The sequence below is a fragment of the Bacillus rossius genome, chromosome 11, assembly GCF_032445375.1.
Source record: "Bacillus rossius redtenbacheri isolate Brsri chromosome 11, Brsri_v3, whole genome shotgun sequence".
Taxonomy (NCBI): domain Eukaryota; kingdom Metazoa; phylum Arthropoda; class Insecta; order Phasmatodea; family Bacillidae; genus Bacillus; species Bacillus rossius.
In genome coordinates this window covers 799,361-818,678 of record NC_086338.1, presented here as the reverse complement: position 1 = coordinate 818,678, position 19,318 = coordinate 799,361, and the positions used below count along the sequence as shown (strand labels likewise).

Here is a 19,318-nt window from a genome sequence, read left to right as displayed (position 1 = left end):
TTTGTACAATCTTTTCTCTTTACTCAAAAATTGTCACATAATTTTCAATGCATTCTTGTCATGTTAATTTAGTTTCCCGAGGCACGAATTCGCAAATATCTTGTAACTGCAATTGTTTCGGCGGGAGGACGCCATGTTAGTCGAGCGAGCCATGATCTCAGCCCCAGTCTTCCGCCATCAACGACCGAGAGCAGACGCATCAGCACTCCGGGGACCTCACCGCTCGTTTTCTCTGCCAAGTTATTCTGTTAACTTTAATTTCGTCTCAATCACTTTCTTTTAGTCCTCACAGCTACTCTCGGTCGGGGGACTGTTCATTAATTAGTTTACGGCCAGTCTCGGTCTTTTTCCTCGTACTACGTAATTTAATATGTGACCACGTGGTGGCTCATCACCCCTAAACCGATTCGTGTCGTGGGCGTTTTGTACAGTTTCAACCGTGTACGTGTGTGAGCGGAATTAACGGAATAAATCAGGTGTGTGAATTTAACGTATTATTCTTTTATTTTCAATCTGTGTGACCACGTGGAGTGTGACGGCGTGTGGGACGCCTGAGAGCCCACTGCGTAGGTAAGAGCGTGCCCGACGCTGAGAGCGGGCAGGAATTAGTGCTAGATGTTTTCAAGGGGGAATATCACATATCACATGGGGGACGTCACGCCCTGAGTTAGGAGTCTCACCGGGTCCACGTGCCGCACCACGTGGTGGCGCCCACTAACCTTCCACCTTAAAGCCGACCGATCGACCCCTACCGCAACAAATCAATGAACGCCGGCTGCACGCACAAAAAAGTGTCCCGTAACGCACATTGTCCCACTACGGATGTGTCCCGTTACGCTCATTGTACGCTTGCGCCGTATCTCTCGTCCACTCGATTGGAACAACAATCGATTTGACTTTTCAATCATGTTTTCGTCGTTTGAATTATTAATATTATATAATTTAACGATTGTCCACCGATTTTCAGCACATCGGTAGGGTTATTTAAAAGTAATGTTGAATTTTCAAATACATTTTTAACGAACGTTTTACAGTTACACATAAGAATTCATATTACACCCGTGATCTTTTGCACAATGTTTTAAAAAATATTGTAACACATTATAAATAAGTTTGGTGTATTCGGGATGCGTATTTGTTATAAAATCGTATTATAAAAACGAAATAATATTATTCCCCTACAGTGCTGTTATCTACGGTGATGGACGCGAACCGAACGAATCGTGCTCTCTATCAGCTTCTACGGCAACCAGGCACTCGTTAATACATATTTTCCTTTGTTTATCGCGATGGGCGTTATTATTAATGAATTATAAATAAAATTTCGTGCCCGGGGCCACAATTGCATATCATTTTGAGCACTGGAAGACATAAAAACATAAAATAAATATTCTCAACGAATTTTAATCTGTGGTTTTGATTGCTTATTACAACAATAATTTCGGCAATAAAGGTTAATTATTCTTGCATTTTAAAAATCTGATTACTAGTATAATTTGAAGTATTTGTTCTTTTATTATTAAAATAAAAATGATTCAATTTTATTCATAAAAAGTATGCAATAATATTATCTATGTTTTGTTATGACGTTGTCACAAACTATCGTCCGTAAACCGACTTTACACACAACCAATTTTTTTAACTATGGTCATCAATTTTGTGAGTACTTGAGGTTGTCAGTTTCAGAATATAAGGCCATCTGATATTTAATGGTTATTTTACTAGATACAAATTTTATTCTAAGCACTTACTGATTTGTCTATCATAATCATTCTACACTTAATAAGCATTCATGTTATTTTTAAACAATTTTGTTTAAGTTTATGTTTTGAACAATTCACTGTCATTCTTTTTGACAGAATCAAACATGAGAGATGTTGTTTCTCATTTAATATTAAACAAATAGGCCATAAAAACAAAACCAGTCATCAGTCTTGATCCTTTTCCATAAGATTGGCTTTTATCAAAATTTTAGTGCTCATTTTTTATTGTCAATATGTTACTGTACCACTGCAGCCAAACAGACAGTTACTCGCCTGACGTTGTACATAATTAATTTTATGCTTTTTGAAATACAATAAATATACACTAAATTATGTAATTGCACGGGAGATGTAGAAAGCAAAAATGATACTTTTTAAAGTTTTTTGTAATAAACTTTAATAAAGTTTTTTTTTTTTTTGAGAAAAAAACACATACAAATAAAACAGGAATGTTGTACATCAAATAGTTGCAAAAACAAAATATGTTTGTTAACTGAAGACTTGCAGCTCCAAATTAATTCTAACAGAATTAAAAAATTTAAAACATTGTCAAAATAAAATGTAATTCAGTTAATTGAAATAAAAAATTATCATCCACCACAACTATAAACTAGTTACAACTACTTTTTTCTCTAAATATTGCCATATTAATAACACACTTTGGCTTCAAGTAGATAGAAGACTTTTTTTTAGCTCTGAGGCACTTAATAGTTAAACATTTGATGTTACCCAGCCTACAGTGGCTTTTCATTGCACTTGTTGATGTTTATTTAAAATAAACTGACAATCACTTTAAAAAATATAACAATTTTGACATAATTCAGAGTGATTAACTGCTAACATCCTCATACACTGACATGTTAAACATGAATGATTGCAACATATCACCGGCACAAATTTTAACAAACAATAAAAAGTTCTAATAGCACATTTTAACACTTACAAGTGCACACTGCAATACTTTCAAAGCACAAATTTTTTTATTATAATGCAAAATTTTTTACAAAAAGTATTTTCAAAATCGTAACACCTAAATGACATTTGTAAAATGTCTGATTTCAGTTTATGTGTACAACTGATTTCTGATTGCCACGCAATAACAAAAGAAACAAAAGAAAAAAGCAGAAAACCTACAAATTTTTTAAAACAAAAAAAAAATATTAAATAAATTACCATATTGTGAACATCCAATTTTCTAAGCTGCAGTTCACAATATAGATATGTAATTACTATATATTAAACAAGATATACTACATATATATATTTGTTTATACTTTTAAACAATATTCCTCTAGTGGTGCATGGAAATTATTTCTGTAAGGCACTTGCAAAAATTAACAAAAAAAAATGTGATGGAAGCCTCTGAGGAGCGAGGCCTAGTCCCGCTTGGCGGGGGTGTCGGGGTTGTCGCGCCAGACGACGTAGTTGAGGGCGGAGGCCAGGGAGAGCCAGCCCAGGTAGGGCAGCAGGATGAGGCCGGCCGTGGGGCTGACCTCGCGGAAGGTCGCCACGCACGCCGCCACGTTCACCCACAGCACCCCGATGGTCACCAGCCCCTGCAACGGCAACGAAAAGTGTTTAGATCATGAATAGGGCGCTCGATAGTGGGGTGTTGATGGCATGTTTGAACTGTAGAACACTTGCATATTTGCTCACTCACACACTTGCTCACTTGTACACACTTACACATTCCTAATCTTCTATCTGTGAAGTTTCATTCCCATAGTGGCCACGCACCCAATAAATTGCAACAACTCACCAATTTGATGTTGTGGGCGCCGAAGAATATCGGGGACCAGGCCCAGTTGAGGGCGAGCTGCGAGCCGTACAGAGCCAGCGGCAGCCTGGCGGGACCTGCGGACACACCAGCACGGTCACCAGCTGGTTCCCATGCGGCACCCACACGCTGACCAACAGCAACTCTATTTTCATTCAGCTTTGCATTTTGCAGACAGTGCGATCATTATAGATATCATTACAATCAAGAGAAATGGGAAGAAATCAACTATACGCTATAGCAGGGGTCCCAAGCCACATGGGGCTCTTTTTATAGGCTTTCACGGCTCCTCAACCCACTGTGCTGCCAAACAAGTGCTTAAGACCGAGGAGACCATATTTGATAGGTGAAATAGTCTTCTTGAAACCTATGACACAACAAAAAGACAAGCATTTGCTAGTCTAACAAACTTTGGCTCTACCTATCCATGTGAACAAATATTCTCTTCAATGAATGAAATTTCAATGAATCAAATAAAAAATAAATCAAGAAGTAAATTAGCTGAGACAACTTACAATCATGCCTAAAATAATAAGTATTTACTTGTCAGACATAGCTAAGTTTTCAAAAGCGATGCAAGGTCACCTTTCCCAACTAAGTCATCAATTTTACAAAGCCCAGTTTAGGTTTTCTTGTTTTTACATGTTATTTTCTAAGTAGCCTTTATTTTTAAGACTTCATATTAAATTTGTGAATAAAATATTTCGACTTTATCTCTTTTTTTTTATCGTCCTAAAATTCCATGTAGGTACAGAGAAAATACATGTTGCGGCTCTCTAAAAATTGGAGAATCTGTTCACTTAAAATTTGGGTCATCTCACTCAAAATTCTTCCGATCTCTGGGCTATGGTAATAAATAAATACCATATTTTATGGTGGATTGCGATAAAACTGAAGTAATGCCAAAACTTTAGTCGATAAAACATATGCTAAAACTAGTGGTGCACCGATGCGGATACCGATGAATCGTAATTGGCGATTATGGGTACTTACCGATTAATCGTAATCGGCGATTATTTTAACGATTACTTTGCCGATTATCTACGTCCCGGCGTAATTAATTAGGTTTTTACCGTGTAATATTTTGTTACACATTTTAGGATGAAATACGGTAATATTTGTATATATTACAAAATTCATCTAACTCCGTCATATCAAGATTACAGATATTTCGTTAAGTTTAATTAATCTCATTGCCTCTAACAATAAAAAATACATTTTTCCTACACGTTTATTTATGTTTCGTCTTTTGTTCTGTATTTTGTTTAGTGGCCTTGTACATTACCTATAGCCAGAGACGTAAAATAGATGGCACGCAATCAAAATACCACAAGCAGTTGCAGTGTATTCTATGACAATCGATCTTTTCGAGTCGTAGTAGCGGTTCAAAATCGTGGTCCCGATACCTTTCAGAGTTTATCACTGCGTTTTACAAACTCGTTATGGGCGTCTTTGGTAACATTATCCGTTGTTGGTTATTTGTATGTGACGTGAAAAGTGAAAAAGTATTTATAATTTTATACATTCAGTCAACATTAATAAAATCACATGTGCTAGAATTGGTTTTGAGTCATTTTTATATAATTATAGTGAGATGGTGAGTAGGGAGAAAAAAAGTGAAGTGCGGAAACATTTTTATATAAACTCAAGTGAACAAAATATAGCAACATGTTTACATTGTTAAACGGTAATTTCTCGATGCAACCTTATGTGATAGTCGATAATAATGCTAGTTTTCCGCAACAAAAACTTACCCATTGTAAATTACAATTATTAGAATGTAGTTCAAGTTGTTTACAATAACAAATATAAATAGAAGTTAATTTAATTTACTCTTTGCAATGACTTAATAGTGTATTTTATATATTTTTATACTGTTATTATAACTGTATTCTCAATTTTACCTACTCTTGTAATTAATTCACATGGGAATAAAAAAATTTGTGTGCATTATTACACTTAAAAAAATTATTTCATTATAATCGGTAACTGAATCGGTATCTGCCGATTATTGCTCTCATAATCGGTAATCGGTAAAGCCATATCGGTGCACCACTAGCTAAAACCAAAATGTGAGCCAACACAATATTTAAGATCAAAATACATACTGGGTGTCTAGCAGATTGAGCAAACTAAATTCCTGTACAATTTCTGTACATTCCTGTACACATGAAAAAATTCCCGTACAAAATTTTGCACTTTGATCACATAACAGAAACTGACGTTTAAATAACATTTTGAGATTCAAAAATTGAATTACTGAGTAAAACAGTCACAAACCCGACTGTTTACATAATAGGGCTTGGGCATAACATTTCTGGTGCTAACAACACAATAATGTCATTCATGTAAGATATACACCTATCCATCACTTATCACGACTAATTTGTTCCTAAAAATACAACATGTAAAGTGATTAAAATAATACTATTTGAATGAAAAATTGTATTATATTAGATATTAATTAAATAAAACAAATATTCTTTTGGAAAAAATCATAATATTTAAAAACCAAACCAATTAACACAAATATATTCCACTAGTTAGTTGTAATGCGCAAGGCACCCGTTGAAAAATATGAATATAAGAAACACTGTAATTTACACTAAATATTTATCAAAAATTCAATTTCCTATAACATTGTGCAAATGAAAATTATTTCACACTACACTAGAGTCCCGTTATAGCGAGGTGTCACGGTTCTGGGTTTGATCCTCGCTATAACCGTGTCCTCGCTATAACCGAATTGGACAAATTTTGGCCCCCCAAAAATAAAAATTAACCGAAAATAGCATAAAAATTGTGTTTAAACCTGTATAATTGGAAAATAACAGGTTATATTAAAGAAATCTTAATTTCTGTGAGCAGATGTGTGAATTCTCTTTAAAACGATACCCCATAATTACGGATGCGATCTCCAATTGCGTCAAAATAACCAGAATATCCTACCACGCCACGTAAGTATAGCATCTCAGCCCGCGGCCGACGCAGCGTTGTCCTGCTATCTATTGTCGACGCGGGCTGTTTGCTGGCGGCCATGTTGGTTCGGGATGTTGCTAACAGGTGGTGCTAGTGTAGCGCGACAATTTAATTCCTTACAAAAAAGCAGGAGTTTGGCTGCGGCAACGCACGTACGCCTCAAACGAAATAGTCGCTGGAAAACTATACTTTTTGCATTTAAAGAAACCTGTCAACTTTTTTAGAAAATAAATTTGGGATTAAACTCAAACCATCACCACCCCTTTCCCAGACAGATACACCAACAACTGACCGAAACAAAAGTTACAAGAAAACTGTCCTGGCGATTCGGAAATAAATACGGTAGTGCCTACTAGTGGTGTAAAAGTAACGAAAAAATGCGTACCCGTATGTATTAGTTACTATAACAATTAGTACTCGTTACTATCGTTACGTTACTCGTTACTTCTGATACAGCATAACATGCTATGTTATGTTGGAGCAACGTATCCAGTCGTATTGCGTACGCGTGCAGTATGACGTCGCGTAAATAATAATAAACAGAATATAAACAATTAATAGTTTTTGTTAACCAAGAAACAATTAAATCTCATTAGAGCGGCTTTTTAATATTACCTCTTTTAAGATAACAACAACAAAAAAACGTGAAAATACGTGATTATAAAAACAAAAACATACATACAGTAAAACCCCTTATTTGCACTTTTCAAGGAACCCCAAGGAAAAAGTGTAAATTGCGGGAAAGTGTAAATTGTGGGAAAGCACTTTTATTGGCAGTTAATGCTAAATTTTAGCTTAAAAAAATGTATCAGCATTTACTGGTGCTACAAGACAAACAATAGTTGTTTACAACACATTTAGGGCACTGCAAAAATATAATTTTCTTAAATATAAAAAACAATGCAACATAAAGCCTACATTAAATTTTCTCTAGTACAGTTTTATAGGTACATACTAGTATAAATTCAACACTTTTTAAAGAAATCTGAAATTTTTGTTTGACTTTTCTTTTGTTCAGTTTGTATGGTCTGAATTTCTTTTTCCAAGGAATGAAGTGCATCAACTGCATTTTCACTGTTTGGTGCACTGAGAATATAATTCCTTAGAGTCTGTAGGGCTTGAAGTGCATCGATCGTCGTCGGTATGGGAGTTTCCACTTCCGAATCATCATCTTCACTACTTTCTTGTTTTTCTGCCAGATGACTATCAACAATGTCCTCCACAGTCTGGACTTCACAAGTTACAACATTATCATCCAGTTGTACATAGTCAGTGAAGTCTCCATTTTGTGAAAGTTGCAGATATTCTTCTTTCACTTTATCTGCTCCAGGCAAGTTTTCACTGGATCCAGCACTCTGTCCACTGTCAACAAAGAAACCAGCTTTCTGGAAACAGTTGGTTATAGTTTCTGGTGTAACTTCCTTCCATGCTCTTGCTGCGAAATGTAGTGCAGTTAGTAGATTTATTTTCATTTGTGTTGGGTCCTTGCCATTGTCCAGCATGGCAACTGCTCTGGATACAATGCATTTGCGGTAATAGCACTTGAAAGAGTTGATGATGCCCAGATCTAGGGGCTGGAGTGTGCTTGTGCAATTCGCAGGGAAATACACAATCTTCACATTCCTCAGCTCTATGTTTATTTTGTGGGCAGGGCACTGATCAATGAATAGCAAGACATTTCGGTTACGCAGCGCCATTTTTCTGTCAAAAGCTTGGATCTGTTGCTGAAAAAGAGACCCTGTCATCCAGGATTTATTGTTTGCTTCATACAAAGTTGGCAAAGTTTTAATGTTTTTAAAACAACGTGGTTTTTTTGATTTACCGATTACAAACAACGGAAATTTTTCAGAACCATCAGCATTTGTAAGTAAGAGAATGGTAATGCGATTTTTGCTCAGCTTGCCACCATGGCATTTTTCCCCTTTAAAGTATAATGTTTTATTAGGCAATACACAGTAAAACAAACCTGTCTCATCAGCATTGAAAACATCTTTAGCTGAGTACCCCTCCAACTGTTCCTTGAGCGACGTGTTTTTCCAAACATCAGCAGTTTCCTCGTCCACACTCTTGCTTTCACCACACACAACCTTATAAACAACATTATGGCGCTGGCGAAATCTGTCTATCCATCCATTAGAAGCTGAAAAATCATCAATTCCAAGCCTCAAAGCAATGACTTTTGCTTTCTCGCGTAGTACGTTGCCATTGATTGGAAGATTTGAAGAGCGAGCACAAATGAACCACTCATACAACAAACTTTCAAGTTCTTTAAATGTAGAGTCTTTCACGTACTTGCGCTTCTTCGCACTAGGCCCGCATTGGGCAGCATTTGCTTCAATAGAACACCTATTTTTAATTATTGTGTTTAAAGTACTAACAGGAATATTCAGTTCCTTGGCCAAAACCACTCGGGTACCCACATGCTTGTCAAACTTCTCAATAATTTTAATTTTATCTTCAATAGATAAAGTATTTCGTGGAACTTTATACCTATCCATCTTCAATCAAAATCTTGCCATAAATAATATTGTGAACGATAAAAAAACACGTGCTAACCAAAACGGACGTTGACTAATGTAAACAATGAAAGCCATCATAGATATCTACTGTACATAATGCAGCACTACTAAATATACGTACTGTGTATGAGCGCTTTCCGGTAGTATCGATAGCTCAGCGCTTCGGACTATGCTCTGCTACGAGAGTGCTCTATGACACCATAAATAAAACCGTTTGTGGTTCTGCTACGAAAGTTCTCTATGGCAGCAAAGATTAAAACGTTAGTAGAGGAGAGGCACCATAGAACTTGTCGATACATCAAAACGAAAGGTTACAGACAATAGGCGAACTACTTCAAACTTTTCACATCTATGACTAACGTGACGAGTATTTACATTTTTACCGTGTTTTGAAACGTACATTCCGGGTTTTTTGGTTACGTAGCGGTGTAATTTCAGGGAAAATGCAACACGAAAGTTAATGTACAATAAAACGGACCTACATAAAATGACGTTATTTGCGGGAAAACGTAAATAACGAGAACGTAAATACGAGGTTTTACTGTATTTCTAATTTGTAAAAAATACTTTCTTACGTTGTTTCTGTTCCAATCTCAAACTTTGTCTACACACGGCACAGATAACTAACGGAAGTTTGATAAAAGAAAGAAAGGATGGGATTCTATTTTTAAAGCTACGCACTTGGTGGCGACTGCAAGGCTGAAGAATGTGACAGGCGTCAACGGCAAGATGTCTAGTGGCGAGCGAGAGGGGTGGAGATAAAGCAGACAAATAACAAAAGCGCGCTTCAAGCGATCACGCTGTAAATTCCTCAAAAATACCTTGTTATAGCAGTGTTCTCGCTATTACCGTGCTCGCTATAACGAGATTCTACTGTATAAGAATCGTCAGCAGCCTAAACGTGGCAATTCAAGCCACTGCTCTGTTCTTTATTACTGAAAAATGCTGAACTTATCGTCTTCCTCAAAATATTATGCTATGCCCCCACGCAAGCCAAGAAGTCTCTTCCCGAAATCTAACAATCTTTATACAATATTAACTTTCAAAAATATTATATCTGTGCCACGGACTCTGCTAGGTGGAACAGATTCACAATGAGAAATAAAAATGTTACACTGGAAGTGCATGAAAACATCATTCATACAGCATTACAGAGTCAGTCAGTGGTAGGCATATTTATATAATAATATTTTAAAAAGAAATTGCGTTAAAATTTTAAACCATAAACTATTGTGTCTACTATTGTGTTTGCTTGGGATCATGAGCAGATTAAGGGCGTGCCTTCCATTTCAAGTCATGATTTTATATTTATATTAATCACTGATCAACCTTTAAACTTTTTCAATTGTTTAACTTTCACGACATAATAAATTTATACAGTGCATACGTTTTGCATAATTAGCTGTCAAAGTTACATTTTTAACATTTTTGTGTTTTGCAAATAAGGAGAATTTAATTTACTGCAGAACTGAAACTTTTTAGGTTCAACTGCAATGCCACTGGCTACTTCATGATATGGTTTGCATTTCTATCACAAAAACTCATTTCATGTTTCTTGGCTGTCAAAATCGTAACAAATTTGAGAATTTTGAAATTCCAGGTAAAATTAATATTTTCTGAAAGAAATTCAAACCATTTCTTGAAGTAGCCAGTGGTATTGCAGTTAAACCTAAAAAGTTTCAATTTTTAAATAAATTAAATTCCCCTTATTTGTACAACCCAAAAATGTTAAAAATGTAAGTTTGGCAGCTAATAATGCAAAAAGTATGCACTTATATATTTTTAATTTCATGAAATTAAACAATTGAAAAAGTCTACAAGTTTATCTATAATTACTGTAAATATAAAATCTTGACCTGAAACGGGAGGCGCCTGACACCTTACCATCGAAGCCGCCCCCGTCTCGCCACACCAAGTAGGAGGCGTAGCCCATGCCGCAGTAGAGCCCGGTCCAGATGGGAGCAAACGCAGCGTTCGGGGGCCGCCAATCAGGTCGCTTCAAGGACTGCCAACATCCAAGCAACCACCCGCTACACTCGCGCATCAGCATTCCTACATTTATAATATCCTTTGATTGTTAAAAGAAAATCCAGACTTTTAAGAATATTAATTCTTTTTTGGTTTACTAGGCTAACATTTTTTTTATAAATTATTAAAACTAGTGTTAATATATTTTAATATTCCGTTATATTTTTTTTGTCTTACCCAATCACCTTCTATTTGCTTTGCAAAATAATATAAAATAATAAATAATTGCTGTTACTGTTACTATGATTTTTTAATTTATAATTTATCCTGATTTAATCAGTCTTTTTAATTGGAAGTTAAAAATACTTAAATATGAAGTAAATAGTTACCTCATCAATAGATTGAAATGTAAAGGAATAATAATACTACATCTGCACTGATTTTATTGGCAATTTGGATATGCAAAAAAAATTTTGTGAAACAAATAAATAGAATAACTATTCTACTTATCACAATACAGTGAAAAGTTGTTTAACTGCTACTTTCGGGACCAAAACAATACCAAATTAGAGATTTTTGCCAGATTATTGAACATCAATATAGTTTTACATAACATAACAAGTGTGAAAATGTGAAAATTTAAATGTAAAAAACTAGAAAACAGTAAACTGAAATGAAAACTGACGGTAATAATAAACCCTTGAGAAAACTAAAAATGCCAGCAACGCAGATATGTAAGGGTACCTAGTCACAATACAAAAAAAAGCTTGAAATAAACTAATTCGTTATGTATCAACGACTTGGTTTCATTGTGGATGAAAAATTATATAATGTTGTGAATTTAAAGTATCACTCCCTTGTGCAAGTTAACAGTAAATGTACAGAAAACTAATCATTAAGTTATTACAAACTAAATTTTTATATTTTACCACAGTTTCAGTTACCAACTTTTTATTTATAATAATAAGGCAGGTAAAGCTTCAACTTCTACAAAATTTCAAAGTTTTTTCTTTAATTTTGTATAAAAAAAAATAAATGCAAACATATGTGGGTTTAAAGGGTTGAAGCTAGGAAGTGTTGATGCATTTAAAACGAACAGATTAAATAAAGTTTAGTATAAAAGTGGATCTTCTGCCTTGCACACAAACTCGTACCATGTGTATTATCATATATCACCATCTTTCTTGCATAGCCTACTATCTACAATCGTAATGCAAAAGAACGTGATGGCATGTTACAAAAACCAACCAGAAGTCATTCTTGCGAGAACCCAGGCTTGTCACATCCAAAGTAAGAGGCCTCAGTCAGAACTCACCTCATACCAGACCTTCACGTTCTTGCGAGTGAAGTACGCACCAATCCAACCTCCGACATTCGGCAAAACTGTGGCCCCCACGAGCGGCCAATTGATCTCTGCCATTTTTTTTTTCTGAAAAGAAAACAAGTACATAATCACAAAATTAACTAGTAGCCCACAAAAAACTACAACTGCAGCGAAAACACTGTATTGTTGGTACACATGATGTAGGTGATTTAAGGATTACGAGTAAAGTGCATAGTCTACCTAATCTTGTCTACTGTCTCTTTTATTTTTCTCAACACCACAGCCACAGAGTCAACCAGGATACGAAATTGGATATTTGTAAGTTATAAAAATTATAAACAAGACATTTTAAACAACTTACCTAATATATTTGGACACAATTGTGATACAATGTGATACAATTTAAAGTATGCTATAATTGTTCCACTGGACTTACCACCTTATCCCACACAAAGAGTTATGCGGGTAGAGAAAAAAAATAATCCACATCAAAAAGGGTTTATAACTATCTATCTGATGCCAAATAAATACTTTACACACACACACTCCGAAGTGGTATTACATACCTCGTATTTTGATACTCACTTTCCTCCTGGAATTAATCCTTGAAAATACAGAAAAAAAACCTCTCTTAATTGAAATAGTGTCTAACAGAATCAAAAGAAAAAAATATATTTAAAAAATATCAAAAACTAGCGTAATGTGTTTGTCTGTCAAGTCAATGCTTTTTTGGATCGTGTTCAGACAATATTATAAGAAAGTGAGTTGGTAATGGGTGGGGGGGGGGGGGGGGGGGCCGCGCGCGTAAGGAGTGACCTTTAAAGGGTAGTTTTGCACCACCTGCATACAGTACTTAACTTTTAAGGTGAAAAATAAGGTTTTTTTAAAAATATTTTTAAGGTTGCTTTATGGTTCATGAAGAAATGATAGGAGGAAGCTAAGTCTGCCGACACCTTATAAAACAATGGCATGACAATGCTGCTAGAAAACAGTGGGAGAAGAAAACGCAGAGTATATTAGACTTTTTGTAATAAATAAAAATATTTGTACTAGTGTATTTAAATATAATTATAAATAGATTGTACATGTATTTTCTCTATTATAGAACACGTTTTGTTAGTGAATATTGGAAAAAATATATTTATTTAACCTAAGTCATTCAAAAATGAGATTATAAATATTAGTTATCCTAAATTTTGGTTGTCCAAAACTATTTCTGCCCCCTTGTTTCGGTTAAGAGAGGTTCTACTGTATATATTTTCTCTTATTAGTTACCCTAAAAATATGGTTAAGTGCTCTCATTTCTAAAGATTATAGATTTGCCTTTGAATCTTCTGCTAGCGATGAAGAGCAAAAGACACCAATATCTTGGGAGCATTTAGATGATTACAATCAAATGCCCATCACCATACTGCTGCTAGTAAACTGATCATGAAAGAGACAAAAGGGTCATAAAGAGACCCCCAAAATTAAAAGAACCTAGAATGTATCTAAAAATGGGGTGTGGCTGTCATGGAAACGGCCGTGTCTTGTACATGAATATGTGTACGTAACAGGTAATAACACATAGCCACACCCCATTTTTATTTTAACAACATATATATTCACTGTAACTATTTTACACTAATGTTTTATAGATGCAATCGATAGATTTTAATGAGAGCTGATGATTGAAACTCAAACGAACGTCGTAGCTTCTCAGAGTCAAAAGTTATACTAAATGGAAATCTCGAAACGCAGCAAAATGACCTCAAAATGGCGGCGCTTCCCCCTCCACTGCACCCAATGCATCACACTACTCACTTAGCGTAACGAATTCTTTGATCCTTTAGCTATCCAGTGGTGTAATTAAATTTTGGATGGAGATGCTAGATATGTAGCTGCAACACAAAATTGTATCCTCCGATTTTGTTATCATTCGTTTTTCGAATTGCCTCCCAATATGGAAGCAATTTTAAAGACGTATTCAAGTCAAAATTTTCAAGCCTTGCTAGGGCAACTTATCATTTATGTGTTCCTGCCACTAACCGTGCTTCCCTCTTTCTGTTCTCCTCCACTCCTGTATACGTACCATTCCTAGTCTCTCAACCATTTGTACACACCTCTATGCAACCTATCTCCCAGCTCCCCTCAATTATCCTTCCCCTTAGTCTTATCAGCCTTTCTACCCACCTCCTCTCGTTTAGTTTCCAACTCAGCTCCTTAAGCATATTTCCCCCCTCCCCCTGCCATTCCCGTAACCACCACCACCACCACCTCGTTATCCATCTAGCTACACTGCAAAATACTATACAGATGGTTCGATTAGCAACATTTTTCTTTCATAAAACCCCCATCTCTAGGAATATACCCTAAGTATTTTTAATGCAGCTAACATAACCTAAACACTGTTTCAAATTTTTTTTAAATTTAGATCACCTAAGCTAACACGGATCACATCATGCAGTATTTTTAAATTAAGCTAACACAACCTTTCCGCCTCCCTTACAAATTCTTAAAATTAATGTTAAAAGAATTTATGGTAAATATGTAGTGTATGGATTAGCGCCAAAAAAAATCGTAAAAATATAAAATAACATTCATTATATGCTCTTTTACGTCCTCTTTTCATAACCGCCTGCGGAGATAAAAAATTCCAATTACTTTTGGAGATATCGCCATTCTTATTTTGCAATACAAGCCCTATGTAATCATTCAACAGACGCCATTTTATATTTTGCCGTGTGCGCGTGAATGCCTAAATAACAGAAATTTTCCATTAGGTAAGGTTAGTTACATTATAAATACTTAAAAAAAAAAAGGGAAATTAAAAATAATTTCAATTAATTTTACTTGTATAGTTTTAAGTATTTATAATGTAACTGACCTAACCTAACAATACGGGACAAAGGTAGATTAGGTCAGGTCAGCTACAGTATAAATACTTTGAAACTGAACGGACATTAAAAATAATAAAAATTAATTTTAATGGTTGTTTAGTTTTAAAGTATTTATAATGTAGCTGACCTGACCTAACAAACCGGGAAAAAGGATGAACAGTAGGAACTCACGTAATTTTTTTTTACGTGATGTAGTCGTTCAACTACGTCGCGAAAAAAAAAAAATATCATACTTGTAAACAAGCAACAATGGTGAACGCGGGAAGCCTACAATTCACTCATCCTTCTGGACATACCCGAATACTCACGTTGGCAAGCCTTCTTTCAACAGACGAGAGGCAAACGCCCGATCATGCATCTTCGGTTTTTTTTTTTTTTTTTTTTTTTAAATAAATATGCAACTCATGAAAACTAATGGTCAATTAGGTTATGATAGCTACATTATAAATACTTTAAAACATTGTGGATGGTTGATTTGGTTAGAATAGCTACATTAAAAATACTGTGAAATCATGTAAACGGTTTCCTAGCGCTGGATAGCTACATATTAAAAAGTTATTTGCTAAGCAACCATAAAATGATTATACAGTTTTTTTAATGTAGCTATACTTAACAAATATAACCAACCATCCACAATGTTTTAAAGTATTTTTAATTACTTCTTGCTAATTTTAAGAAAAGAAGGCTTGCCAACGTGAGTATTCGGGTATGTCCAGAAGGATGAGTGAATCGTAGGCTTCCCGCTGAACGCCGCATCAGTGCACAGCATGAAAATTAAAAAATTCCATATCTCCTAAAGTATTTGGGGTAAATATGTAGTTGGGCGGTATTTGCGAAAAAAATTTTAAAAAATCCGAAAATACCTTTATTTTATGCTCTTCGACGTCCTCTTTTCATTAAAAGTGGCGGAGGTAAGAAATTCCAAATACTTTAGGAGATATCGAATTTTTACATTTCATCACATGTAGTTGAGCGGTATTTGCGAAAAAAAAATGTTAAAAATCCGAAAATACCTTTATTATATGCTCTTCAACTTCCTATTTTCATTAAAAGCGGCGGAGATAAGAAATTCCAAATACTTTAGGAGATATCGAATTTTTAAATTTCATCACAATACCAGTGCCGTGATGTGGCGGTTAACATTGTTTCTTGTTTAGTACGAGGTACGAGTATCTACTTTTGTTATTGGATAATGATGTTGCGTGATTGTTCGGGATAGGCCAGAATTCAAACGAACCAATACGCGATTATTTAGTTCATTTATTGTTTAAAACAGTGTTTAATTACCGCCTCCAATTTAGATGAGTTTTTAACGTTTCTAATTTTAAAGTAATAAGTAACAAAAAAAAAATTACGTGAGTTGTTTCTGTGCATCCTTTGTTACGGGTTTGTTAGGTAAGGTCAGTTACATTATAAATAATTTAAAACTAAAGAATAATTAAAATTAATTCACATTATTTTTAATGTCGGCTTAGTTTGAAAGTATTAATAATGTAACTGACCTGACATAATCAACCATTTTATTAATTACGCATTGACGATTCACGTATTCACGAACACACGGCAAAATAACATAATGGCGTCGCTCGAATGGTTCCACAGGTCTTGTATTGCAAAATTAAAAAATTCGATATCTCCTAAAGTATTTGGAATTTCTTATCTCTGCCGCTTTTAATAAAAAGAGGAAGTTGAAGAGCATATAATAAAAGTATTTTCGGATTTTTAACATTTTTTTTCGCAAATACCGCTCTACTACATATGATGAAATTTAAAAATTCGATATCTCCTAAAGTATTTTGAATTTCTTACCTCCGCCACTTTTAATGAAAAGAGGACGTTGAAGAGCATAAAATAAAGGTATTTTCGGATTTTTAACATTTTTTTTCGCAAATACCGCCCAACTACATATTTACCTTTTAATTTTTTTTCAAACAAATATTGCCCAAATATGAAAATTAAAAAATTCGATATCTCCTAAAGTATTTGGAATTTCTTATCTCCGCAGGCGGTTATGAAAAGAGGACGTAAAAGAGCATATAATGAAAGTTATTTTATATTTGTACGATTTTTTTTGGCGCTAATCCGTACACTACTTATTTACCGAATTGAATTCAAAAACCTAGCTTATATAACAAATCAAAAACCAAAAGGATTAATACGTAATGACTAGGAACATAATATACCTAATAATCCAATATAATAATAAGAATAATCGGAACTGCTTCCAATATAAAGAATGTATATACATGATGAGAGTTTTATACAATAAAATATTATTAATCAACTTACACTAAGCTTACCTTACTCAACTTACCCGGCTACACGTTCAGGACTGATGTCACCAAAGAACCACACCTTAACTCACGTTACATAACCTTCCTTTAGACAAGAACAGTATTCTATACACACACTAAACTGCTATCACTTCGATATTTATTATCTGACAAGTTTTATGACTGATGGATTTATTTATTTTGTGACAATGCACGTTTTCCACAAAATTAAATAAAAAAAATTTGTATTCTTGGCCATCGCGTAATTTACTAGGCCATAACAGTATACAGGCAGATACGTACAAACATACTAAAATATAACAACTGCTTCCAAATGACTTCCTTTGGGGCAACAAATATGCTTCGCGACAATTTAATGCCAACTTTTAAGGTAACAAGGCTTTCTTTGTTTATTTATTTTTAAATTTTTGTATAAAAACTATAACTTTTCTGTTTGATTTGTAGGCACAAGGCCAAATGTAGCAGGTACACTGTTGCCGGTGTCCGATTGTGACTACAAATTCCTAAAAATTTATTTAATGGGCAAAACAATAGAAGAAATTGATCAGCGTTGTGCAAATAACAGTTCAGTTAGGAGTATTGTAGAACAATTACAAACTTTGTTTCATCACGACAATGAGTTGATTACATTGTTTAAAACTTCACTGGATCTCATGCCATTTGATGATCATAAAATTGTTATTAGAGCTGATAAAACTCCTGTAGGACAACATGCACCATGTTTCTCTCCACCAACATTCTATGAAGGTTCCATTGTAACGTTTGATTTAGTTTTACATCATCGAAATTATTAGTTACAGTGTGTGTGTGATACACACCGCTCATATAATGCTTTAAAATATCCAATATTGCCGTCGTCCGGGGTCTCGGGCTAGAGTCCCGGTGCGGAACCTAGCGAGAGTGGCTGTTGTGAATGTAATGTGTCCGGGTGGGCGCCAGACTAGCTCTGATTCCAGTCGATAGGTGGGTCGTGGGGTCGATTGCCCTGCATGGCCCACTAGGACCGTCGGCGATGTTGCGTGGGTCTGAGGAATTCCCTACTTGACGGTGGTTGGGAGTCGTAGGGTTGAGTAATCATACGCTGAAGTGATGCAACAAATGACGTGCGTCATTTATTCATGCGACTGTGGTTTAGGTGTAACGCGGTTGGTTACACGCCACGTCGTACAACAGGTGACGTCACACAATACAGAAATAACACAATTACACAAGGATAGTTTGAAAGTTACGTAATAAGACGTGGCACAAGTTCATAAAAAATGTTATGCGGAGACGCGTCGCACAAGTTCACAAAAGAAAACGTTTTAGATTCAAAGCGTCGCACAAAGTTACTAATTATTACGTATTAGCGTGGCACTAGGCGTTTCTGATCCTGGTTGCTCAAAAGAGGGGTGAGGGCGATTGAAGGCGGCCAATCCCGTATAACAACGTCTCGAGGCTCCACTGTAGTGGAGCGCGGACCGCAGCTAAATTCGCTCAAAGTTCCCTTACGGGTTGGGGTCAGCGCCGGAGCGACTGGTTTTAATTAAAGTTCTGTTCTTCGGGAGGTGGCCCGTGCCGTATGCTGAAACTACCCCGCAGACCAAGTGTGGTGCAGGGGGTTTTAAAAGTTATGCGGCCAGATTAAGTCCTGGACCGAAAATTGGACCGGGTACGCACGGAGAGATATTAGAAAGGGGTTTCAAAGAAGTGACTATAATTACCAGAAGTGAGTTCAATGCAGACAATGGATGATGTCCCTCCGTGGGACGTGCATCCGCCTCGTTCCACGAGTCGCGCTGTACTGGCGTCATGTCATGGCGGCCGGCCGAGGCT

General features: G+C 35.5%; 1 protein-coding gene across 2 annotated transcripts; it reads right to left on the bottom strand.

Annotated features, from left to right (window-relative positions):
* Positions 1-2,134: 2,134 nt before the first annotated feature.
* LOC134536558 (translocator protein) lies at positions 2,135-17,762 on the bottom strand. 2 transcript variants are annotated; one of them, XM_063376309.1, is made up of 5 exons: positions 17,524-17,762; positions 12,322-12,435; positions 10,923-11,043; positions 3,523-3,617; positions 2,135-3,319 (listed from the first exon to the last, which is right to left on the bottom strand). In XM_063376309.1, exons 2-5 carry the CDS (start codon positions 12,424-12,426, stop codon positions 3,140-3,142), a joined length of 501 nt encoding a protein of 166 aa, XP_063232379.1. In that variant the 5' UTR covers positions 12,427-12,435; positions 17,524-17,762; the 3' UTR covers positions 2,135-3,139. The 2 variants fall into 2 exon arrangements, with proteins under 2 accessions (XP_063232379.1, XP_063232380.1); XM_063376310.1 differs by having other exon boundaries at positions 17,510-17,751.
* Between the last annotated feature and the right edge of the window lie 1,556 nt (positions 17,763-19,318).

Bases quoted from the DNA above. Each gene is read 5' to 3' on its own strand.
- LOC134536558 (XM_063376309.1), bottom strand. From the start codon at position 12,426: ATGGCAGAGATCAATTGGCCGCTCGTGGGGGCCACAGTTTTGCCGAAT. The intron at 3,618-10,922 runs GTAAGGTGTCAG...GTGTGTCCGCAG, and splicing joins AGACGGGGGCGGCTTCGATG to GTCCCGCCAGGCTGCCGCTG. The intron at 3,320-3,522 runs GTGAGTTGTTGC...TTGCCGTTGCAG, and splicing joins GCGCCCACAACATCAAATTG to GGGCTGGTGACCATCGGGGT.